Source organism: Sparus aurata, chromosome 8 (genome assembly GCF_900880675.1).
Source record: "Sparus aurata chromosome 8, fSpaAur1.1, whole genome shotgun sequence".
In the NCBI taxonomy this organism is placed as follows: Eukaryota; Metazoa; Chordata; class Actinopteri; order Spariformes; family Sparidae; genus Sparus; species Sparus aurata.
Window position 1 is genome coordinate 7,954,327 of NC_044194.1, and position 26,033 is coordinate 7,980,359.

General features: G+C 41.7%; 3 protein-coding genes across 3 annotated transcripts; 1 reads left to right on the forward strand and 2 right to left on the reverse strand.

The window, feature by feature from the left end:
• The first annotated feature begins 1,055 nt into the window (after positions 1-1,055).
• Positions 1,056-12,482, forward strand: LOC115586739 (lysine-specific demethylase RSBN1L-like). The gene is made up of 8 exons (XM_030426064.1): positions 1,056-1,572; positions 1,833-1,958; positions 2,451-3,142; positions 7,349-7,486; positions 7,599-7,741; positions 7,927-8,094; positions 8,824-8,935; positions 10,012-12,482. Exons 1-8 carry the CDS (start codon positions 1,083-1,085, stop codon positions 11,665-11,667), a joined length of 3,525 nt encoding a protein of 1,174 aa, XP_030281924.1. The 5' UTR covers positions 1,056-1,082; the 3' UTR covers positions 11,668-12,482.
• A 382-nt stretch (positions 12,483-12,864) lies between these two features.
• Positions 12,865-15,225, reverse strand: tmem60 (transmembrane protein 60). Its single transcript, XM_030426102.1, has 2 exons — positions 15,030-15,225; positions 12,865-14,704 (listed from the first exon to the last, which is right to left on the reverse strand). Exon 2 carries the CDS (start codon positions 14,656-14,658, stop codon positions 14,254-14,256), a length of 405 nt encoding a protein of 134 aa, XP_030281962.1. The 5' UTR covers positions 14,659-14,704; positions 15,030-15,225; the 3' UTR covers positions 12,865-14,253.
• Positions 15,226-15,749: 524 nt separating this feature from the next.
• prr5a (proline rich 5a (renal)) lies at positions 15,750-25,805 on the reverse strand. The gene is made up of 11 exons (XM_030426085.1): positions 25,410-25,805; positions 23,515-23,657; positions 21,036-21,161; positions 20,879-20,959; positions 20,400-20,448; positions 20,223-20,280; positions 20,029-20,120; positions 19,786-19,926; positions 18,692-18,827; positions 18,321-18,593; positions 15,750-18,224 (listed from the first exon to the last, which is right to left on the reverse strand). Exons 1-11 carry the CDS (start codon positions 25,443-25,445, stop codon positions 17,941-17,943), a joined length of 1,419 nt encoding a protein of 472 aa, XP_030281945.1. The 5' UTR covers positions 25,446-25,805; the 3' UTR covers positions 15,750-17,940.
• Positions 25,806-26,033: the final 228 nt, after the last annotated feature.

The window sequence follows — 26,033 nt, forward strand, 5'->3', positions numbered from 1 at the left end:
TACTGAAGAATACAGAATCATTCTGTACACTTGGAATTGAAGTCTATTTAGACAATAATGATCTATATTATATGTAATGTGTTGACACATTTAGAAATTATCCTTAGAATATATCCTGTGCATATTATAAATAAATCAGCTAGTTTAAAATGGTTTAAAATTAAACACTACTATATGCATGAGGACTTCCCAGACATTAAAAAAGCCTATAAGAAAATTATGCATTTTTAAAAATTGAGACCTCTGTGTATTATTTATGGCACTAAACAACATTTATTTAGTGCAACAGTGTAACCGTCACACCATTATCACAAAAATCTAACACCTGGAAGCCCATTTCCACCATTTAAAGAAAGAAAAATTATGAAAACTAAGCATGGTGTAAATAATATTTGCATGGTGAATCATAATAATGGCATGTAAAGTCATAATTATGAGGTTTAAAGTAAATTTTGACATAAAAAGTCAGAATCATGAGACAAAAAGTAAGAATTATGAAATAAAATGTCATAATTATTAGATTAAAAGTCAATTATCAGACGAAAAGACAAATAATTTCCCAGTCTGGGATCATTAAAGTAATTCTATCTATCTATCTATCTAAAAAGTCAAAATTATGAAATACATATTCATAATAACGAGCTATTACATTAAAATTATGAGTTAAACGTCTAAATTATCAAGAGATTAAAAGTCAATTACGAGACAAAAAATGAGCGAGATACAAAGAAAAAGGGAAAAGAAGATGAATTTACGAGACAAAAAGTCATAGTTGTAATCTAAAAATCATAAATATTAGATACAAATTACAATTGATAAAATGTCATATTATGAGTTAAATAATCATTTTAATAATGTTGACTTTTGATCTCATAATTTGTACTCTAGTGTTCCTGGTGATGTTGCAGTCAGTGCACCTGCGCAGTGAGCAGTACAGTGCTGCTGCTCGTCCTGCAGGCTGTAAACAATCCTGTCTACTGCCCTCCCTCCTACGTGCGTCTTACGTAACCCTCGAAGCCCCGCCCCCTGCCTGGCTCTCACGCACCAGTTACGTCTGACCGTAAAAAATAGAAACTTCCAAGATGGCCGAGGCCGTGGACTCCATGCATTTCGCAGCAAACAGCAAAACAAATTCCCCTAAACCCTTGATAGCTAAACGGCCACCGGAGAGCCGACCGCAGTCTTCCAGCGACATTTACCCACCACCCCCTAAGAAGGTCCGGGTGGAGGAGAAGGGCCTGAAGCACAGGAAACTGAACGGAGAGGTGTGCGCAGGGGAAAAACACAACGGGAAGCAGAGTTGTGGGAGCCCAGCGAAATGGAGTTTCGGCCCGGCCAAGGCGAGCCACTCCACCGCCGCCGCGGTGCCAGCTACTCCCGCTCGGAAAATCTTCAAAATCAGCAACTTCCTCGCCTCGCCACCCAAAGTGAAAAAGGCTAAAGAGAAGCGCCACAAGGAGAAGGAGAAAAGCAGTGAAGCGCAGCGGAGCTCAGCCGTTGGTGTGGAGAGAGTGAGCCCAGCTAGCTGCCATACAAAGACCGAGAACGGCGACATGAAAATGCTACAGAGAGGTAGGACAACACAGGCAGCCTGCTCACTACTGCGCTCTGTTTAAACACTTTATGGGCAAATTAAACACTGTAGCTGAGGCAACACTGTAATAAAATGATTTATTGGATTATTACATAATTTTCACTACCATAGGCCCGAGTATTTATTAGGCCCAGATGGTGATATATACACGTGGAAATGTTTGTTCGTCAGTTAATGCTGCTCAGCGTGGATGTAGCTGCGGTTCACCTCACTGTGTCTCCTCTCCTGCTCCTCTCAGACCACCGTGTGAAGGAGAAGGACAGGGAGAAGAAAAAGGAGAAGAATAAAGAGTGGAAAAATCACACATTGCCACCTGTACATGACATTGCAAGAGAAAACGGGGAGGTGATTTCACCACAGAAAGGTAGGGATGAAATATAACGTTGATCGATTGGGATGAAAAGTGGTGTTTGTTTGTTTTGTATTATTATTTTTTGGGAGAACTTTGTCGTAAATATGTTTTTTCTGGATGAAGTGTTATGGTTTCTATATTGAGATAACTTTGCTAAAGTCACTTATGCAGTATTACAAATCAAGTTAAAGCAGAGCAGATTAGTTGAATATTATTAAAACATCTAAATTCAAAACAATTTATCTCAAATTTGAATTAACAATTTTTAGAGGGAAAATGTCATACATGTAATCTTGATGCAAATTACAAACACTAACTGTACATAATGTACTATTATCATTACCTAGTTAAATAAATAACACTAATACTTTTGCACTGACGTTGTCAAACTTCAGAGTATATAAATGTGTTACTTGATGTTCCCATCTCACGTTTATGTTACAGGCCTCAAATGAAGCAGAACATTGTACTCACCCTATAAAAATGTCTTTCCCTCCATCACAGAGTCTTCGGAGAAGCCCAAAGCTGGTTCAGAGGAAGACCTCCTGCTCAAGAAACTCAAGAAGAAGAAGAAAAAGAAGCACAAAGATGGTGAGCGGGTGAAGGAGAGGCACAGCCGACCCAAAATGTACCATCGCTCATGCCAGACGGTGTGCTCAGGAGTGTCCCTGGCTCTGCCAGAGTTCCTCAGTCGAATTAATGGGAACAACAACAGCATCAACAACAGCAATCTACTCCACTCCAACACAGCACCACCACCACAACAACACCACCAGGATCCAGCATCCGCTACCTCTGCCTCCATCTCCTCCATGGTCAGGGACAGGCTTGGCTACAGCTCCCCGCTCCACTGCACCCCAGCGCCGGGACTGCCCGGCCTGGAGTTTGGGCACCTGATCCACATCGAACAGCAGGCCAACGGAGGAGCGTCCGTGGCGCACGCTTACAGTGAGCAGCTCTCCTCTCTGTCCCCGGCTGAGATGCAGCGTTTCGCCCAGGAGTTTGTGACCCTGTCGTTCAGCGAGGATGAGGCCCAGGCTGCATGTTTTGTGATGGGGATCATCCATGGAGCAGCATCCTACCTCCCAGACTTCCTGGACTACTTCTCCTACAAGTTTCCCAATGCGCCAGTGAAGATGGAGGTGCTCGGGAAGAAGGACATAGAGACGACAACCATGGTCAACTTCCACTCTCAGGTAAGATGTTTGTCTTTGTATTATTTCCTTCTCTTTTGTGCCAAACAGTAAAAAGGCTCTGAGTGTAAGAGGATGCTGAACTGTCCACATGGATACTGTGAAGTGCCAGTTCGTATTCTGCAGGTGTAAGCTGCACACACGCACCTGCCAAACCTGAAACAACACATCAACCATTTCTTTGTGGTTTAAAGTTTTCTGTGCATCAGTCTTTGTCCAAATTGTTGACAGGTAGAGCTTTTCACGCTGCCTCAAGCCATCTTTACTCCTGTGTTCGCTGTTTTTAGTGTCAGGGTTTGTCTTGTGGAGCAGAAAGGCCTCCAGGTGTGTTTCATGTTGTTTGTCACTTCACATAATAGTTTGTTGAAAAGCCTGTCTGTTCGAGCGCTTGATGACGGCAATGACACCTTTGTTTTAAATTGTGCTTTGATGTCAGCATCCAAAGAAAGTTTAATTGTCTTTGTGTTCAAGGAAATTGTTGTGTGCTTTGTAAAGGTGACGGCACCAAAGTCTTCATTAGGGCTGCACAGATGATGAAAACATTAGTGAGATTGCAGTATCGGCAGGTGTAGCAAGAAGCTGCAGTCTTGATAAATTATGTGATAAAACCGCATCATGAGGAAGTCCAGTAGTGCAGCAGAGATTCCCTCACCTACACATCTTGCTCTCCAACTGTCAGAAAACATGTTAGTTTGGCTCAGACTCCAGCAAATGTCACATCATCAGGATTTTAGTATTTTTTTCCCCCGTGAAAATAGAGATTGTGATGCAAATTCATTGTTCTTACTAATCGTGCATCATATCGCAGTCGTTATATCTTTCAAAATAGTCGAAATGGTTGGTCTGTGATGACCTTTGTTTGTGTTGATAGTTTTATTTAGCTGGAGAGTAAAATCAGCTTCACAGGTGCTAAATGTATTAAATGAACAGAAGTCCACATCTCTGCATTCATGAATGGTTCATTGTTGTTGTTATCTCTTTACTTCACCACCATTCCTTAACAACTGTGAGTGATAAACTTAAGGGTGTTGTGTTAACTGGAGTCTCTGATCGTGATCTGTAATTCTGAATAAGTGTAAAATAATTATTTGACTTCTTCTTCAAAGAGTGTGACAGTTTGACAAGATCTAAATAGGATTTTAAACATGGATCAGAAAATGTATGAACACCACCAGTGCAGACTGTCCAGTCTGAGATGAATTATTATCTAATCTTTTGTCTTTGATTCTTTATAAAATAATTTTTTATGAAAAAGCACAAGATTAGCAATCAGAATATCCAGTTTTATGTTTACATTTTTTCTCTGTCTGACTTAAACAGCTGTTCCCTACAGAAATACATTAACATCAGTTATCATCACGTCATTATAATGAGGCACAATTTATCATTTATATTTATTTATTAACTATGTATTTACTTATATCTTCCATAGACAAGGATGTGATATAGAAATCTTGTCCACCTCATAGCGCAGTAAGTTATATACATTATATTTATATAGAAGTCAGAAGCGATTTCTACTCTACACTCCAATCAATTTTTCTAACATCGTTTTTGAAACTGAGAGACTCAATTTAGGTCAGGAAAACCAAAAATTATTCAAGCCCAGGGACCCCTCGCTGGGAAGAAAATGTTACCATGGGGTCTCTCTCTCACTCTCTGTTGATCGTACTGATACTCCGAGTGCTTTGTAATCAGATATTGCTTCAGATCGTCTGGCATCAGGACTTCCTCTGTTACCAACACGGGGCAGATGGTGCATTTCATCCTGTTGCTATTCTCAATTAAACCAAACTCGACGCAACTGTCAGCATATTTTTTTTCTAATTCAGCCAGGTTTGGGCTTAACTCAACTTGATGGTGTGGATCGTGTTTTCAGTGCCAGAGATGGTGCAGCAGCAGTGTTCAGATGACAGAGTGTCTATTGATTTTACATGGAGCAGATACAACGTGCATTTTATCGTAAAGCTTTGCTCAGTAGTCTGAAATATAAATTTTTCACTCATACTACAGTTTTAACACAGAGTTCTGTTCCTGTGTGCTGTGTGTGTCACAGACCCCAGGGGGCTTTAGGTCTCACTTTGACAATCACTGTTTCCAACCAGAGCTGCTCGACATCTTGTGATGCTGCAGCGTGTTTTGACTTTTTTGTTTTTCCTTGTTAAACAGTTCGCAAGCACACTTTGAGAGAGGATATAGCAACAATTACTGTAAAAGAAAACAATCCGAAAAAGTAAAAGGCTCTTTGGACATTTTTAACGAGCAACTTTTTTTTATTTCAACATGCAGTAGTTAAAAAAACACTTACGGGGCCATATCAATTCAGTCAGTATCTGGTGTCAGTATCTATTGTCGAAACAAGGCAAACATTAACTCCTATTCTCAGTGTTGGCATCACATCTCCTTCCAGTGTGATGCAACCCTTAAAATGGCTTCCGCTTTGTTTTCAGATCAAACTATATATTTTCTAACCTGTAATTCATAACATTTGTAACATAGTTAATATGCCTCACACGTCTGCACATTGTCGTTCGTAGTGACTTAACATAGTACCCGCTACGTGCATTTGCATCCGTGGGTTGCACCGTCATTTGTACTTTGCACCTTGCTTTACTCTACATGTACAATATTTTACTGTTTGGCAGTGTTCAGAGGAAAGCTTTAATGTCCCTGCTGTGCAATTTGGCTCATATACAGCAGTCATTAATATTAAATACAGAAAAGCAGCGCAATGAATAACAATAAAAGGAAGTGCAAGTATAGAACAGACGTCTAGTGAAAGCAGTGAGAACAAGAAGTCACAGACTTCTAATCGGGCCGAACACTTATTAGCCAGATATTGGGAGTTTATATAAACAGCTATTAATGGCTATCTGTGAAACTGTTTGTTCTCTACATCAATAAACAAGGAACAAACAAATAAGAACTACGACGGCATGTGCAGCCTGTTGTGCTCATGACGTCAACTGCTGCACCTGAGCAAAGCCATGCAGTGTGTTATCTAATCACTCTGTATAATACTCTATCAAACAGCTATACGCGCAATTAAGTCAGACAAATCACAAAATTACAAATAAGGTGAGCTGCTCCATTTGTTCCCTTGTTATCCTCCTTCACATGTCAGTCGAACCTGTTGCTGCCAGTGTGGATGATTTTTTACAGTTTCACAGGAAGACAACACGATTGTAATTTGTAATACATGTTCCTCAAAGGTTCAGAGAGGAGAGAAAAGGTCTTTAAACACATCAAATCTAACTAGAGCGATGAAATATGACATCATCAATCCTTGGTCCCTACATCTTAGTTTGTCCTACCCTCAGGTGTGCTGCGAAAATATAAAAAAGTGAACTGTTATCTTATCAGTAGCAGGTAGTTATCTATTGTCGGTATTAGCTGGAAACAAATCATTATTATGTATCATCACATCAATGTAATATGCATATATCACATTGTACAATTTGTATTTATTGTATATACTTATGTATATTTTCATCCATCTTATGTAGACCCCCACCATACACACAGTATGTTTGTTACATATTTCAGTATGTTGCAGTGCAGTAAGATAACCTCACAAACTAGAACTTCAATATCATTAGAGTTGAATCACCAGACTGACACATAATAAAGGTTTACGAGTTGTTCTGAGACATTATTATTACTTCATTAAATCCTATTCACATTGCTGAAGTGGACACTTTAATGTTGACGTTCACTCGGTTGAGTCTTAATGTCTGACGAGGGGCCCATGCGAAGCGGAAGTATGATTTGTTGTCTTCCTATTTGTAGATTTGATAATCAACAGTGCCTGAAAGTCTCAGATGGTTTTTGCACTAATGTCTGTGTAACATGGTCTTTTTTTCCTTTGACTAACAGTAGCGTAGCCTTTAATTTATCCTGTGTTGACATTTGCCTCTGTTGATGAGTATGGTGTTTTGGAGCTTGTCCAAAGACCTAAATCTTTGTATTTAAGATGCTTTTAATGACCAAGCAGATGCTGATGTTCCTCAAATGAGTGCTTTATTAAAGGGCGGGTGCATTTGAAAGGTCACGCCGACAGTTTTCGCCTCAATTTCAAGGCAAACATGATTTCTATTAAAGGTGCATTTGATGTTTAAAACTGGCAGTAAATCACATGTCGGGTTTAGGATATTTTGATGCTTCTCTGGTGAGGGTCTGATCTGTTTTCTCCGTGTTCCCCTCTTGCAGGTGAAGCGGACATATTCCCAGGGAACTTACCGTGCCGGGGCCATGCGGCAGGTCAGTCTGGTCGGGGCCGTTGATGAGGAGGTTGGAGACTACTTCCCAGAGTTCATCAACATGTTAGAGGAATCTCCCTTTCTGGAGGTTAGTGTGTTTATTACATCTGTGAATGTAGACACTCCTACAGCCAGTGGACGTGTGAATGTCTGTAATGAGTCATTATGTAACTCTGAATTTTCTCACCCTGTTTATGCAGCGGACTCTGCCCTGGGGAACGTTCTCCAGTCTGCGGCTGCAGAGCCCCACTGAGAGCGACGACGGCCCCATCATGTGGGTCAGACCTGGAGAACAGATGATCCCCATGGCAGACATGCCAAAATCACCCTTCAAAAGGAAAAGGTGAGTTGACATTTTGAGTCTGTAAATTGCCAGTGCACAGCTGTTACCGTCTCACCAGCATCCTTATTTTCAAGAAAGGTTTGAAGTAAAGCTGTTGTAGCAAAACCACTAAATTACTATCAGCTTTTAGTTCAACACTGCTTGTCTTCAACTTGTGCTAAATGTTGTGAATAAATGCATTTCAGGTCCACCAATGAGATAAAGAACCTGCAGTATCTACCCAGAGCCAGTGAGCCCAGGGAGATGCTGTTCGAGGACCGGACGAGAGCCCACGCCGACCACATCGGTCAGGGGTTTGAGAGACAAACTACTGCTGCTGTCGGTGTGCTGAAGGCTGTGCGCTGCGGAGAGGAGTGAGTAGACAGTGACATGTTTTTACCTCATTACATCCAGTACACAAATATACACCTTTGTTTACAAAACTTCCAGGTGAAACACCCCTGCATACCTAATTTCCCTGTTGGGCCTCTGACTAAAGGAAAATACAACATAGATGTCCCCAAATCTACCAGTAAATCTGAGAATTTACCAACCTGTAGATTTGATTTATCAGAAAAAGCTAGCAAAACAACATATTACATAAAAGTACAGTAGAAACATGAGAAGGTCAGACGACAGTTGTCTGCTGTACTGAGAACTGGAAAAAACTCCACGTGACAGCGTCTGTGGTCAGCCACTATCAATGTCCACTCTCTGTCAGTGACGCCTCTTATAGAGCTGTAGTTTGCATATGATTATAGAAGGCAGAAGGAGAAGTAGTTGGTGTCAACAGGGTAATATTTAGACTAGATGGTGAGGGTGTAGCTTGTTTCCTGTGTGTCCCTGTTGATGATAAAATACAAATTTACCCCAAATGACTGAGTCTAGATGTCGATATTTTAATATGAAAATAGATCCTAAGAACAGAGACGGTTGGGATCAGATGTATTGATATTTCTGTATCGATCCACACAACTGCATTTCACATATCTCAAATAACAAATCTCAGATCACCACCAGATGGCTACCTGGAAGTTGCTGATGTTTTTGCTTTCAGATTTGAACTCAGATCAGTAAACAGGACTTTGTCTGTTGCTTTACAGCAGCTACGCTCCTGCCCGGATCACCAAAGATGTCGTGTGTTTCCACGCCGGAGATTTCCCAGATGTGGTCATGAGGTTGCAGCTGGACCTTCATGAACCTCCGCTGTCTCAGGTGGGTCAGACTTATTAATTGTGCCTGGTAGGATACAGCGGAATAAATAGATTTTTTTGTGCCTTTGAGATGAAACTTATTAAAAAAACATCCTCTGAAGCTGCACTAACTAACATTTTATATCTATATCTATCAAACATAAGGTCATTACTCACATAGGAACTTCACTATTATTGTAGTGGTGAGTCTAATGAGAGCGAATCTCAATAGAAAACCTGACAAGCGAGCAACTGTAGTGCAGTCGTGAGCATGCAGGGTCAGTCCTTCACAACCCCGTGCTCGCAGGGCCGCATTTGTGCACGCTTGCTAGATGGTTTTTTAACTGTGAAGGTTTTAAACGCCACAGAGGAGTTCCATTTCTCTTTTCTCAGGCTGTTGTCTCTTTTGATAAAGCTGACGCAGCGCCTCCGTCCTTAGTATACGGATACCACAGATACCATGGGAGCGGTAGAAGATTCTAAGCATTTGGTTAGCCGTATATCTTTCAATGAAAGAGCTTAGATAAACCCACTGTAAACCTACCCAGTGCCAAACAGACTAGCCAGTGAACATAGTGTGGCAGTTATATATAGTAGACATTTTTCTCAGGAGTTGGCACTAATTTCCAAAAACGGAGGGAAATTTTCTCACAAGTTTGTCAACAGTGACATAAAATGCTGTTTACATGTGTCAAAAGTCATAAAATAAGTGAACATTTTCCTCCAAATGAATGTTGCTCCATTTCATCATGCTTTATATGTTAATAGGATGATACTATTTTCTCCATAAAAACTTTATCAGATGATATTTGAAAGTTGTGTTAACATTTTGTTGCATTATCCCCAAGTGTCCAAAAAAGTCAAGTAATGCAGCTTTACGTGCAGAAAATCCCAAAGCCCTCTTCCCAACCCTTTTGTTTGACTTCCAATATGCCACATCGTCAGTTTTGTAATGAATTATCAGTATAATACACTTTTATTTTGTACAATACGTGATTATGATCAATTCTTGTCTTTGTACCATACAAGAAAAAAAATATTTGTTCATTTCACCGAAGGACCACTGAATCTCACATGTTCCTCTCACTGCCTCCACAGTGCGTACAATGGATCGATGATGCCAAGCTGAACCAGCTGAGGAGGGAGGGGATCCGATACGCCCGGATCCAACTCTACCACGATGACATCTACTTCATCCCCAGAGGAGTTGTCCACCAGTTCAAAACCGTGTCTGCTGTCTGCAGCCTCGCTTGGCATATCCGACTCAGACAGTATCACCAACACGAGGAGAAGGAGGAGGAGGAGGTGAAGGAAGAGGAGAAGTGTGCATCTAGAGACGTATCACTTCATATCAAAGAAGAGGAGGACGAGGAGGAGGAGGAGGAGGAGGTTGAGGGGAAGGTGTGTGATCTTGCTGTACAGACGGTGACGAAGCTGGAGGATGAGGAGAACGAGGAAAAGGAGGGGCCGCCCTCACAAACTCCGACGCGGATTTTCAAGGAGGTAGAGCAGGAGAGCAGAGCTGAGACGAAGGAGTTGTCACCGACACAGTCTCTGCCTTTTGTGAAGAAGGAGAGAGATGACGGTGTACTCACTCACACACTAATGGAGCATAAAACTGAGGAAGATGAGAGAGAGGAGGGTAAGGGAGGGGGAGATGAAGATGCAGACGCAGGCCGGACACTGCAGAAGGAACACGAGGAGAGTGCAGTGGACAGTACATCCTTAAAGTCACTACAGCAGATTAGGAAGGAGAATGATGTGGAGGAGGAGAGGCAGCAGAAGACGATGGTACCGGGTCAAGGTCTGAAAGAGAAAACTAAAGATAGCATAACGAGCACTTACAACACACCACAGATCAAAAAAGACAAAGATAAAGGTAAAAGAGAGAAAGATGAGAAGGAGAGAGTTAAAGAGAAAAAGGACAAGGATAGGAGTAAAGAGAAGGAACGGGATAAAAAGGACAGGGGGAAAGACAGGGACCGAGAGAAGGACAGGGCGAGAGAACAGGAGAAAGTTAAGGCCGAGGGAGGAAGAGAGGGGAGTACAGCGACGCAGCCGTTGCAACAGATGAGGAAAAAAGAGGACGAGGAGCGGACGAGAGAGGGCACTAAAGCCTCTCAAACATCCCTGCCTGCACAGAAAGACGAGAAGTGGGACTCAAAGACTCAACCCCACGTCAAGAGAGAGAAGGAGCACGATAAAGACAGGGGAGGCACACAGGCAGCGCCTCACGTACGGCCAGACAGAGAGGAGCATAAACACAAGTTCTCACACGGGAAGAAGGAGAAAAGCGGGCACAGGGAGGGCAAGGAGGCGAGTACGCCGTCAAAGTCGGGGAGAGAGGACGGGAAGATGTGCACTCCCAAACCTGCAAACATTCAGGTAAAGAAAGAAGGAAAGAAAGACGTCATCAGTAAAGAGGAGAGGAAGAAGTCTGCACCACCAGAACACAAACAACCACGGACGCTCATCACCTTTGACCTCTTTAAGCCGATGGAGGCTCACCAAACTCTGGCTCTTTCTTTCACGGACAGTAGGCCTAAGACCCACCATCACAGTGACTCTCGAGGCTCTTCCTCTAAGCCTGCATCTGACAGTCGGACAGTTGTGCCCTCTAAAGGACCAAAAGTAAAAGACACAGTGCAGGGAAAGCCTGCCACCCCCCTACAGGACACTCGGCCGCAGCAGCACTCGTTAAAACAGCCCCTGAAAACACACACGCCCCAAACACAGAAAGACTTCTTAATATGAATGTCTAGATGTCTAGTCTTCTTTTTTTACTGTTCAACTTACGCCGAGGCTTTGTTAAAGTATTTGAAAATGCATCCTTCCTTCAGACATCAGCTGGTATTTCTAATTTGTAATAGATGAGCGGGAGCATCGGCCACATTTCTCCAGTAACAAAGCGAAAAGAGGATGCACTCTCCAAGTATTTTATCAGTGCCTAAGAATGTAAGCTAAGTAGCTCACTTCACGTTTGTTAGCGAATGTATGTAGGCTCTATATAAAATGTTATGTGACCCATGTGTCAGTGCCTGTGCACTACTTAGCTTCGCTCTTAAAGCACCTATTTTAGGTACTGGACTAGCCAATCTGAAAACAACCATCCTTACTCCCTGCTATAGGAATTACCTACGTTCACTGTTTGGGAGATTTCAGCCAGTCACTGAGCTCCCGCTGAAATCCTCCTCGCCATGTTGCTTTAGTCGATGGGGTTTGTTGTTTCTGACACTCCAAAAAAATCGGAGCAAGTAGTTGTTTTCAGACTGGACGTTTGTTTGACTCACACAGGGCTGTAAATGATACTGTATGTACCAAAACTGTACAGTATAGATGTTATTAGCACCAATGTGAGAAAATGTATACAGAAATTGCATATATTTTTTGTAAGACAAGTTTTATTTTCCATAGAACTTATTTATATCATTTACTGTCTGTTTTTATTTGAAACCAATGTATGTGAAAATTTTGTTGTAAATACATTTTATTTCCTAAGATAAGACTTGGTAGTGTGATTTATACTCTGATCAGAACCGCTCAATAAATGGTTCAAAAATATTGACTAACTGTTAATGTCTCTCTTGCATTTCATGTCATTACGGTTTCAATATTTGTCTTTGTTGCTACTTAATCGGCGGCTTGGCTCTTTGATAAAGATGGTCCAACGCTGAACTCTGTTTAGTTCAAAATGTCCCCCTCTGCAGCTGTACTTTTACTTTGATGTGAATGGTAACTGCAAGCATCTTAAAATGTTCATAGTAACAACTGTTTCACAGCAGACACTCTCACTTCTCATAGCAGTAAAAGCACATAACATTAATGTTGGCTCTGCTCTAGTCAAGTGACCTAGCAAGCACTACACTAAGACCCTGAAACAGAAGCATCGAAATGGAATTCAGCCATATTTATGTTAATGTGGACAAAAGTCTGCCATCTTGTTGCAAAGACAAAGGATGACAAGCAGTTGCAGTTGATCAGTATTTAAGACTGACAAAGTACAACCCTGATTCCAAAAAGTTGGGATGCTGTGCAAAGTGTAAATAAAACATGAAATAATTTGCCAACGATTTGTGTACGAAATGTTCCAGAGGCCATGTAGTAAAATCCTTAAGGTGTGTTTCTGTGTTTAACAAAAGACTTGCATGTAAAAAAAAAAAAAAGGATACCACTATGATCAGTCTTTATTTATTTATCGTTTAGATGTCCAAAATGTTTTTTGGAATCGGGGTGATAACAGCTTCGACTGTTGAAGGTTGAGTCTATCAGTGATGAGCTGAGCCAGCATAAACGTTGTTCACTTACAGTATGTAACGTGACGTAACATTTCAAAATTCTCCAGAAAAAACAAACATCTTTGCACACACACCTCAAATCCATACAGTTAGAGGAAGTTCAGGATTTACATTCAGATTGTGTCAGTGACAGAGGGACATCCTGGAACGGGTACTACTGACAAACATCTTGCGTGTACCACCCCATATGGAAGCTTTCTAACTGGTTAGCAGAAATGCTTGAATGGTGATATATACGTTTCAACAGTGATTTTACAGACAGGTATATTATGGCTCAGCGGCACACAGTGCATGCTAGCACACAGCTAGTGTCAGTGTCACATCAGTATATTATTGTGTTTGCATTGACAGTTGTGTGCTCCATCACTAAAAAGTTAAAAGGTGGAACATTTAGTGTGGAGAATAATGTATTTTGGATCACAATGGCACATACCGTGTACCTCATTTTGCTTAGCTCCATTTCTTCAACCAAGTCTCACCTTGTAGTGTAATTCTAGCTTACATGTAAAAATAAAAAGCTGATTTCCCTCGGCACCCATTCACAATTTCACCAATTCCTGCAGCCTTACGATAAGCCGAAAGGCAGTGATGTGAATGCCTAAACTATGTGACGACTGTATTTATTCTTAAAATGCCTTATTGTGTGGATTCGTGTACTTTACGTTTTCCTTTTGAATCACAATAAGGTCTTAATGTGGCACAAGAAAAGGATGCACTGACCTGAAGTTTCTTTCCAGACACTGACCCGATTCCTGATCCGATACAAGTGCTCTCTGTCCTTTTTTGAAACCTGTAAACCACACTGTGTAAAACCCACTCTGCAACCTGCTGTGACTTAAATGTAACTGACAGCATAAACAGTGAATTTTATAACAACACTCACAAGAAAACTTAAGTGGGGTGGAAGTGTCTGACCGACACCCGATCCTCTTATTCAAGTCAGCATCAGCCCTGATACCAATCCAGTGGATCAGATTGGTGCATCTCAAGCGTGAAATGCTTTTGTGTCCCCTATGTTACATTTCAAAACCAAGAGTCCTCGGATTCAGTCCCTCCTGTAGTGGAAAACACTGTGTCCCAGCTCCACCAGCGCCCCACCCAGCAGCACCCACAGGGGGACACACACCACGCTGACCCACATGTCGACCAGCCTCTCCAGGCGGGAGCACAGTGTCAGACAGAAGGCCAGCTTCAGCAGCAGAGCCATCAGGTACCACAGCCTCCTCTTCAGGCTCTGCTCTCCATCCCTGGGGTCAAAGTCTGGCTTGCAGCGCCCTGCCATCTTCACTATCAGCATGAGGATGAGGATGGTGTCAAAGGTCCAGACAGGGAGGAAGATGAGAAACCAGTTCCAGTGGATCTTGGAGTCCAGCTTGAGGACCAGCATGATGAGGAAGATCAGGGCGAAGATCCAGGAGAGGAGCACTCGCTGGGCCAGGGACATCTTCATCTACGGAGGACTGGCTCCGAGCCAGTGTCACCCACAGCGAGAGAGACTAGAGAGGAGCACGGCCAAGGTGACACACACACACACACACACACACACACACACACACACACACACACACAGGGATCAGAAGATAAACCAAAACACCAGCCTTATTTTCAGATGGATGTAATGACAGATAATAACTCTGGTCATACATCAAAACTCACTGTACCTGCGCTCAGGCTTTTATAAACACGAATCTCTGTGTGGAATAATTGTGTTGTCACTTCCACCTCAGTACAGACCTGAAGACGCTGCTGAATGTTTGTTGGCTAGCTGTTGCTAACTTGTGAGACCCAAACAAAAACATTGCTCAAAGAAATATGTCTTACCAAATCGTCCGAGGTAATTAACCTCTTGGAAAGACCAACTCTTCGTCGACAAGGCAAGCGTCCACACTTTTAAACAGACGATGTAGTTTCAACAGCAGAGCCGCTCGCTCACAGCGAAGAGTACGGTGCAGTTAGCTTTTAGCTAGTTCAGCCTGGAGTTCCGCAGCAGTTGCCAGCAGTAACTGCGGAGCTTCCGGTCGGACTTTACAAACCAAAAGCACGTTTCCGGTTCCCATTTTCGAAATAAAAGCATGAGTTTATCATCTGGTGTATTTTATTTTGATAGATAACTGCAGGGCTGTATCGATTGTTGAGGACACAGAGGCCTGATCCAAATGCTTTGATTCTCCCTGAAAACTGAGCAACCTCCACCTGCTAATAAAAGGTCACAATACGTGGCTAATAAATCTGAAAGTATCTAGTAATCAGACACTGTGTTTACTGTAGATCTAAAATATGAAAACCTCTCAATGGTGTTTGGTCATAATTTCCTCAGGTAAGGTTTGGTGATTTGAATCATGACCTCTGTACTTCTAAAATCCTGATTAGAGGTGATTTAATGGAGCTTAACTCAATGGTTAAACTAAATCCACCCGCAGCTGTAGATCCTCCCTCTTTCTTCACAACCAATCAAATTAATAGTCGGCTTAGCTGTTCATAACTATTCTATTTATGATAAAATATATATCAAGTGTGTAACACAGAAGGAGATACCCCATGTTTTTTAATACTATTCAAATTTATTTAATTTTTACTGGGCTAGTATAACAAATTAATACAAAGTACAACTCCGTAGACATCATAGATTGTCAAAAAAAGTAAAGTACAAAACGCTTGAGGTAAAACATCATTTGAAAAAGATTCAGTTAAAAAGCCCTTATTAAAATCTCAATTCATTAAAGGTAAAAGCTCACTTTACACTATCTAGCTGTCCTAAAAACCAACAATGCACTTTTTTTTTTATTTACAAGGTAGTGGTGGTGCAAAATACAGTGTGTGGGACGACATTCAGCCAAAAATGTTCATGTCTTTATCAAATGTAAACAATAAACATCGTCATATTCCTCAAACTCCTGCTTTACAGAGCTAATACAGAAAAGCAAATGCTGTCACACCAACGTATTCCCCAAGAAGATTATTTTGCATTAGACGTCTATGACCGCCGCTGGCAATAAAAAACAAATCAACAATCCACATTTTCATAAGATGTCGTACAAAAAAAGTGAGAGCAGAAGACCTCATTACTGTGTTACTGCCAAGAGGGAGACTAAACATAAACAGAAAGTATAAACCTGCTGTGAGATCAAAGTACACATATACAAAACAAACCCATGATAAATATGTAAAGTCATTTTTCCGTGTTGGTGTGAAAGCGTCACAAACTCCAATTTGGTCATTTCTTTGAACTGAAGGATTACATTCTCCTCTATAGGTTAAAGGAACATATTAACGATATTGTATATTGATGATACTGTCAACAAATCTCATGAAAATACCAAAACCAACAACGTGTAAGTCCATTTCTTCAATTACAAACAAAAACAGAATGATTCCTATAAAACGTTGGGCGCTGTAGATTTAAACACAAGTTAAGTAAACAGTGTTTATGTTGGGGACTATTTTTTGCTGCGGATTAACACACGTGTCACTCTGATGAGTATTTAAGGCAGCAGGATGGTGTAAAAACGAGAGTGCACATGTTCATCCAAACCAAGAATCGTGTGGCAGTAGTTGTTATTGGACAACAAAATGAGGTCTGTGGCACAGACTGCCTGTACTCGCACTCAGGGCCAGATTAATAAAACAGATTACTCTCAGCAGACTGAGACCCTTTATGCACACTTTGATATTTGGTAAACAAACTACATTTCTTAAATGCCACATTATTATTATTATTATTACACTCATTTAATTTGGTATATTTCAGCTAATCTATATACATTTCAGTATTCATACGCAACGTCGTCCAAAAGTCTTTAGGAAAAATAAAGCCAACCTTGTGTATGTTTAGAAATTAATAAATAAATATATAAATATTGAAATAAAGTTTTCTACCAGGCGTACTTTTGGATCTTTGAAATATTTTAATGTTGAATATGTATGTAAATAAGCACATTAAACATTATTTAAAGCCGTTCTTTTCTCCTCTGTCTGTCTGGGCCGCTTGTGGTAACTGAGTATTTATTTCACTCCACCACATTTATATGATAACTTTAAGTACCGGTTACTTTGCAGTAACATGCTGCACCAGAGCCAAAGTAGTGCATTTTTGAATAAATGAATGATCTGAGTGACTATGAATAAGTTATTTTATGGGTTATCAGATAAATAAAAAAGATTCTGATCATCAGAACAATGCTGATTATTGGGTCCATGGGTATAATTTACTTTTACTTGTACTTTTGACACTTTGGTATATTTGATATCAGATACTTTTATTCAAGTACTATTTATATAGGTAACCTTTGTTTTTGCCAAAGTAATATTTTAACACGATATTTCTAAGACTTTCGGTAGTTTCTGGAAGTAGGATGAACTCATTGCTGGTTGTGGTCTCTGGTTTTCATGGTATTTGTTGTCAATAAAAAATACAGAATATCACCAGACTTTTGCCTTCGGGACATTATCTGACTTGGATAAAATCCCAAATACAGTGTCTTAAAGTTAAAAACCTGGTAAAACATGTGAGGATGTTAATAACAGTCCCTTGGGGATTTGCTTTGTTTTTTTGTTGGATAAAGCTGCGAGGTTGTCACTCACCAGTGAAAGCATCTGTCATGGAAACTCATCGTATTACAGTAAGAAATAAGATAGTACCCATTCAATGAAATCTTTAAGCTTCCTCACAGATTATTACCGTACACGCTGAGGGGGGAGGCAGGGGGGCTGCGTTACCTAAAGGCAACCACAGCTACACAGTGCTCTGCCTGCTATCGCGACCGTACCCCATCGCCTCTGAGGAGTGAGGTGGGAAATCAATAAATATCCCATCTGAGTCCGAGTCTGCAGACTCTAGCACTTGTCCAATTATGGTTTCAGGGCTGGATGACTCGCTGGGAGGCGTGGAGGATGCACCTTTACTGAGATCAGTCATTGTTGTGGTGGCCTCAGTGCCGTGGAGGGCTCCTGAGGAACGAAGGATGGAGGGAGTTGAAAGAGGCAAGTCCATGACGCCGGCCCCTGCTTGTACAATACCTATGAATGACAGAGCACGGGATTATTATGGATTATGGTGGATTATTACGTCATGAATTTTTGTTTCTTCATGAGACATCTTAATCTGTGTCATACCGTTAAACTGAGAGCCCACACACAGCCGGTTGGAGGAGGGGGCAGACAGTTCGGGTCCTGAGGCCAAGTCCGCGTAGGCCAGCCCTTGTTCCTCCAGGCATGATATAATCTCACAGGCCGAGTGGCGCCGAATTCCTCCACTGCCAACAGAGCCGGCATCTGGGTCATACTCAGCCACAGGGGTCAGCAGCAGAGGGATATTGTAGCTCTTAGATCGCACTACAGGGTTTTTAGACAGCTGATCCGCAGACTTGGGCCACGATAAACACTTCTCTGAAGGACAAGAGGAAAAGGTGTTGATTCATTTTGGTTGCTCAGCAGACACGCGCCGTCACTACTATTCTTTCAGATTGACGCCCACGCTGTCTCACCCAGAACACAGCATTGGTCCTCAGCACCATCTCCAGAGTAAAGCCCGTGGGTGCCCAGGTAGGGCAAGACCACCTTCTGAACCAGAGACTCCAGCTTCAGGTAGTCGTCGTTCACACCGCGCGACTCATGAACCCCCTAAACAAAAATAAAATGTCAACATCAGGCTCCAGAAGATTGTTTCTGTTGGACAGTTCTCATCTAAAACAGTCATCTCTAAAAGTATCAATGTTTTCTTCTTGCAGTTCCTCAAATGTGAGAATGTGGTGCAGTTCCCTGTCTCGTATCATTTATTTATTAGTGCAGAATAGACACTCGGCATTGACAGGCTATTACACAATATCAGGAACGGAAATAATCAATAATAAATTATCACTGTGGCCTCAGAATCAGACGCACAATCAGGAACGTTTCCGTGGTGATAATTAGTTACAACCTGACAACATTTTAATACGAAAACCAACAAGATCAACTGATAATGAAATGAAATTAACTTGACTCAATTACAAGACAACCTAGTTTGTAAACGTTCCTACAAACAGGTTTTATTTAATTCATTTAATTATGCACTTTGATTTACAAATATCAAGAATTTGTTTAAAATTTGTTTTTGTTCTTACTACTTTTTTTCAGATGTTTTTATGCCGCTTATTCAAATGTTTATATTCATGTCTACATACAAACACAAGGCCAGAGGTGGACAAAGGACGAGGAACTGTAGCTATTTATCATTTGTCATGTTGTTCCCTTCTGTGCACAGCTCCAAATCATGATATGTGAAATGGTGCCTCGTCAGGAACAGACAGAATAACCAAATGGTGAATTGTCACCGACTGGTTTTAAGCCTCCAGTTTGGGATTACAGCCACTCACAGCCATCCCCATCTTGTTTTTTGGGGGGGGCCCAGAAGTGACGATATTTAGATGAGAAGCTGGAGCTGGGGAGAGGATCCTGTTTGGATCTGAGCTAGAAACCATGAACACATTGGTAGTGAAACCAGTCTGCTGGCCTTTAGAAAGGATGCAGTTTTAATGCAGTTTTAAATACACTGACCCAGAAGCTCCGTCATCATAACACAGTCAGCGCTCTGCAGTACCTGTAGAATAAGCAGCATCTGTGTGACAGAGGGGGGCACACGGGCACGGGGTCGAGACAGGGCGTCCTCTAACTTGACGCTCAGGACTATGGTGTTCCTGAAGTGAAGCAGAGCGAGCTGACGAACAGAGGGCTCCTTACCCTGCACACAGGAAACAGCAGGACTTAGCATCAACCACCATCATCCAGCAAAGGTTAGAAAAGCACAGACAAAAGCAGGCCGACCCTTGAGACGGTCGTGTACCTGAACCGGGTGGAAGATGGCCTGCAGCATCGACAGAACATCGCAGAAGAAGAAGTCCCAGGTCTCTGCGAGAGAGTCGAGTAACTTCTGACCTGCAGCCATCACACGGTCAACAAATACAGGTGATTAAAGTTTAATTCACTGACAGAGACCACTGCCAAACAGATCAAGAGCATCTATCCAATCAGTCTCACCTTCGTAGAACCTTATCTTGTCTCGAAGGATGACCATGCCTTTTGTTAGCAACTGGTTCTGTGAAAAACAGTTAAAAAAAAGCTGTTAAATACATCATCAAAAAGACTTCTGTTGCAGAATATATGAATACGTCTCATATATTAGTGGCTTTCATGAATATGAATGACGTCCGTTACCTGAAGATACTCTGTGAAGAAGGACCCCAGCTCAGTCTTCAACAGATGCCTGAGGAAGTAATCATAACACGGACAGTATCCAGCCATTAAAGTCTATTTTCTCATTTCTGACAATAACATGAAACAGATCCATGAAATAAAAATCTTCCAGGCTCTCTCTCTTCCTGCATTATAATCGAGAGTTTCCTGTGTCGCCGAAGAAATGTGTGTGAACACGGAAACATGTTTATTGGACTGTAATGGAGGCTGATGCGATAGAAGTGATGGGTCTGGTTTAGAAAGATAATGAGGTATCTGGCACAACCACATGACTCCCCGGGCCAACGTACAGCACAGTATGAACACAAACAAACTCATTGACGGGAAAACGTTCGCTCGGCAAACATAGCTCAGACAGTAATCATAATAATTATAGCACAGCGGACTAACATGAGGGTGTTTTTCTATGATGTGTGAGTGAGTGCGGCTGTTTTTCTTACCGGACACCTTCGTTGAGGACGTAGAGTTCGTTGTCGGCCAAACCTTTCTTCTGGAAGACTGCTATGACAGCGTTGTGGATGCTGGAAGATAACATAAACTGCTCTACATTATTGTTCAAAGTGCATTTCAGCCCGTTATTGATTGTGTTTGCTGTACCTGTTCCAGGTGGCGTTGGCTCCTGCCCTCTTCTGCTTCTCCCCTCTGTCCTCTGGTGAACCTTTCTCGCTCTTCCCCAGCTCGCTGAGGCTGGGGGAGCTCATCAACTTCAGCCGGTGCAGAGTCCTCATGAGGGAGAGGGAGAGAAAACACAGTGTGCACTAAGTAGTGGACGGGAGAGGAAAAGAGGGTCAGGCTACGAGCTGACATGCAGAAGGAAACGCAGGAGAAACACGAGCAGATAGCTGGAGGGGAGAAGGGGGGAACATAAGCAGCGTGAGTCTGAGAGAGAGACAGTGCAGGGAAAATATACAGGAACAATACAAAGAGCGGCCGGTGACAGAGGAGGAGAGAAGTAGGACAGAGTGATGCGTGCTGAGAGAGGGGCAGCACGTTAAGAGCAGGATGGGTGGAGCCGAGCCCCGGAGGTGGGCCAGCGCACTGCTCCAGGTCTCAGATGAGGAGAAAACAATAGCACATGCAGTGATGGGGGGGCACACTCCTTCCTCCAGCCCTGCCTCTCTTCTCCAGCACAATACAACCATTGATGCAAACAAATATTTATGCAGAGCACAGATGCCAGAGGAACTGCAGGGTAAGCAGACTGAAGCGGCGTTGTGCTTGTCACTGTACGGCGAGGAGGCGGAGGAGGAGGAGGAAGTCGTCCTGCTTATTGACAACAACAGCGGGGATAGGAAGCAGAGACACAATGTGAGACAATGAAGAAGGTTTTTCCTGCGCGGCGGTTTTTCAGCACAGCTGGTGCAGGAAAAGCAAAAAGTAGAACACACTGCGATGTGTGAGACAAGAGTCTGACGGATGCAGGATCTGAGTTTTTCAAAATCCTGTTTCCTCTCTATTATGTCTCCTGAAACACACAATATGTTACTTCTGCCACCAGGGGTCCCTCAGTAAGAATTATGACAACAAAACACGTAGTTTGATGACACAGTGAAGAAGGCTGGGATCATGGGAGTTGTTGTCTTTAGTGTTAACCAACCCTCACTGCTGATTAAAGTCCATCTACGTGACTCAGGTAGGACTGTTTACAGACGAGTGAAGGTTTTAAAGATGTGTCCACGTAACGCTTAGTCACATTCCCAGATGTTTTAGCGACAGGCAACCCAATGAAATGGTCATTAGGGTTTTTCTCTGGGTATGAACATTGTTGGAAACATGTCAACAAAATATATTTTAAAAAAAGGTCCTTTTTAGACATTTCAAACAGAAATGTTACATATTATGGCTTTAAGATGCTCTCTGCCATGTCTAACTCTGAAACTAGTTTTATATCAGCTTAACTGTTCATTCAAACTACAATTTTCAAAATTAATTTTATATTCAAACCCAGGACACTGTGTTTTTATGACAGCACCACAACAACAAATGGAAATGTCCTGGATAACTCGAGCATCTTTTTGAACAATGTTTGTCAGCAGAATGAGGTCACTTTAAAAAAAAAAATGGATTTGACCTTTATTTAACCAGGCCAAGTCATTAAGAACAAATTATTGATAAAATGACAGCCTGGCAAAAACATTTTAAACTCATTTCAATTCAGGATATTTTCCCTTTTGAAAATAATAGAATAAAACATAACAGACCTGAACATGTTTCTTTTACACTTTGCATGGACAGAAATAAGCTAGATATAACTAATAAATGATAATTAGTGAGTTTTAAAGGTGCTGGAAGGCAGATTGTGTTGCATGTGGACAGCCAGGCTAACCGTCTCCCTCTATTTCCAGTCTGTACGTTGAGCTAAGCTAAGCTAAGTAGTTGCTAGCAAGACAGCGAGAAAAAGTGAAAAAAAAAAAAAAACTAAAACTAAAATTCAGATTATATATATACATTTCAGATATTTCAGATATTTCTAATTATATATGAACCAACATACTGATGTGATTCAACTATAATCATAAACATATATATAAACCCCTGGGACATGATTCTTTTGAATCCTAATTCAGGTAACGACCATCGCAATTTTAAATTAACATTTGAGTTCATAAAAAAAGAAAATATCCTGATTTAAATGAGAAGAAAAATAATTATTTTATTTTGAAGGATAAGATCTGATGAGCCCACGCAGTCCACAAACTCTCTGCCGACAGCACGGTGGTAAACATCAGACCCCCCCTCCACACACACATACCCACCCACCCACACACACACACACACACACACACACACACACACACACACACACACACACACACACACACACACACACACACACACACACACACACACACACAGAAAACAAGTGCACAAACTGGGCTGTGCACACATAAGGAGTCGATCGACGCCCCACCAGCAGATTATTATCATTAGGTAAACATGTGTTGTGAAGCAAAGCTCAGTTGATCCTCTGGAGGGAGAGATGGAGGGATTTTTTTTATTTTTTATGAATGCTAATTAATATTTCATGTTTTTTCCAGGATGCTGTGAAATGTTAATCCCAGGAGATGAGCCTCACCTCCTGATTGGATGCTCGCTGCTGCTGTCCAAGTCTGGGCTCGGGGGAGGGGCGGAGAAAGTGCTGAAGTTGAGTGACAGGGGTCGGGTGGTGGGCCGGGAGGAGGGCCGGGAGCCATGCCTCCGCCGGAGTCCATCAAGCATCTGAACACAAGAGGAGGGATGATGGAGGAGTAGTGGTTAAGGTTTGACTGAAGGTAGTGCTGAACAATATACAGATATTATGTTGTTATTTTAATATAAGAAACATATAATCTTAGTTTTTGGGTAAATTCAGATTAAGATGTGGCATAAATGTTCCTGGTTTTAAAAGCAGCATAACAATAAAATGATGTACTTTTCTGAACGTACCAGACTGTTCGACTTGTTTTAATATCTGCATTTACCCACTTCAGTCATTATATCCACATTACTGATGATTATTTATCACAAAGCTCATTGTGGTAAAGGCGCATTCTGTAGTTTTGGGAAAGAAATTTTAATCAGAAGACAAAGATCTCCATTGACTGATTTTAATGTCTAAACAAACTAAATATTCAAACTATCTTTGTCTTCATGACTGAATAAACTGAGTGAACACAATTTCATACTGTTTTGCTTTGTTTATATGTGGCGGACCCTGCCACCTTTCTAGCTTCAATCTGTGTTCTCCAGACCTTATTTTCCTCTGAGAACAGCTTGTTTAATCTGTTATGGAAAAAACAAGAGGGCAGCATATCGGCAAAGTAACCGCTAACTGCTGCTAACCGTAGCTGCCCTGAGCTGGTTAGCAATGCTAACTAGCGGTTCAGACTGGGAGTTCGCTGAGTGTTTACATCGCTAGCACAGATGCTTTTTCACCAGGGTGAGCCTAGGCTAGTTCGTTAGCATGCTGCCTCCATTAGATATCTTTACAACACAATACAAAGACATCAAAATGTCAAAACTGCTACTTATTTAAATTCTGTAGACATGTTTTTTTTGTACATTTTCAATTGAATTTCTTGCATATTGAAGATATCATAATTCTGAGTGTTAATTTCTTCTCTAAAACCACAAAGTGCCCCTTTAACATTTTGTGAAAGTACCAATGGCCACCCGACAATATTTTCACAATATCAACAGTAACTTAAAATACATTTTGATATTTGATTGTGTCTTTACCACTTTCGATACATGTAACACTTCATAAACACTTTATAATTGTATTATGTAGTCACAAACTCTGTGTTAATGTGTGTATAATGCATTTATCTAAAATTATGCAATTTATACTCCCAGAAAACGACTTGATTAAAGTCGGTTTAAAAATCTGACTCTGTCCTCCAGAAAACATTTTTAAAATTGATTAAACCAGTCAGTCGAATTGAGCTTTTATTTTGTGCTTTCGAGAAGATTTGCAAATATCAGGATTTATTTGTATATAGGATGAAAGTATCGTGAAGCCATTTATAGAGAGCGACCAACACATCGATTGATAGATTTTATTGATCGATTTTATCACATATTGTCTGAGATGATCATCAGTGATGTTTACTGTTTTATTTCACTGATGTCGTTATAGACGATAAAGTTTGTTGCTGCTGTGAAATATCTTGCCTCCATTATATATCTTCGTCACAGGTGTTTGATAAGCAAATTTGAGGGATCATTAAAAATAAATAAATAAAAGTACTGGCACCGGTCGCATCAAATCTCGACTGGACTGTTTTTATTGAAGACACGCGGCCCAGCCCTAATCAAAGGCAAATACAGCACACAGGAGGGATCACGAGCAGATCAAGCAGCTGCGTGAGGCATCAGAGAAAAATGTCTGAGGCCCTCGTGATCCTCCACTCACTCCGAGACAATGAATGAAAAGGAGAACGCCAAATCACTAAAAAACATTCAGACAAGACCAATTAAAGTCAAACTTACAGTCTCAGGGGCACAGGAGGAGATCAAGCCACACATCTGTGACCTCCTTTAAGGAGTGATAGTGTGAAGTCAACCGTGTGCTTTCTGTTTCCTCAGTCTTTCTCTCATTTCAACACTTGACTGTGTTGCAACTCGACCCAACCTTACCACGGTTACTTCAGAGAAGAAAAGAGGAACTGCATGTGTGAGCTTGTACAGTATGAGTGTGTGTGTGTGTGAGTGAGTGTGTGAGTGGTTCCTGTAAAGGGAAGCCATGATGATCCTCTCTCCTGGAGTGTGGCATTACAGTATTATGGTGTTATTTGGGTGTCTCCCCATAGAAACACACTGTACACAGTGAAGCACCATCCCCTGGTCAGAGGGGGGAACAACAGTCTGGGCTGTCACTCCTCAGACAAAGACACAACACAGGCACCCCTCACTGCCACCCTGCATGCGGGTGATAAAATGGGTGACTGATGCGTCTGCAGAGGGGACCGGCCTGCGCTTCCCTGGGTGGATCATCACATCTCAGTCAGAGGAGCGCAGGCAGGGCGCACTCTGTCTGCCCGACGTGCCATGCCACGCCAGTCTGGGCATTTCTGCTTTTGTTCACCCCTCCTCCTCCTCCTCGTCCTCCTCCTC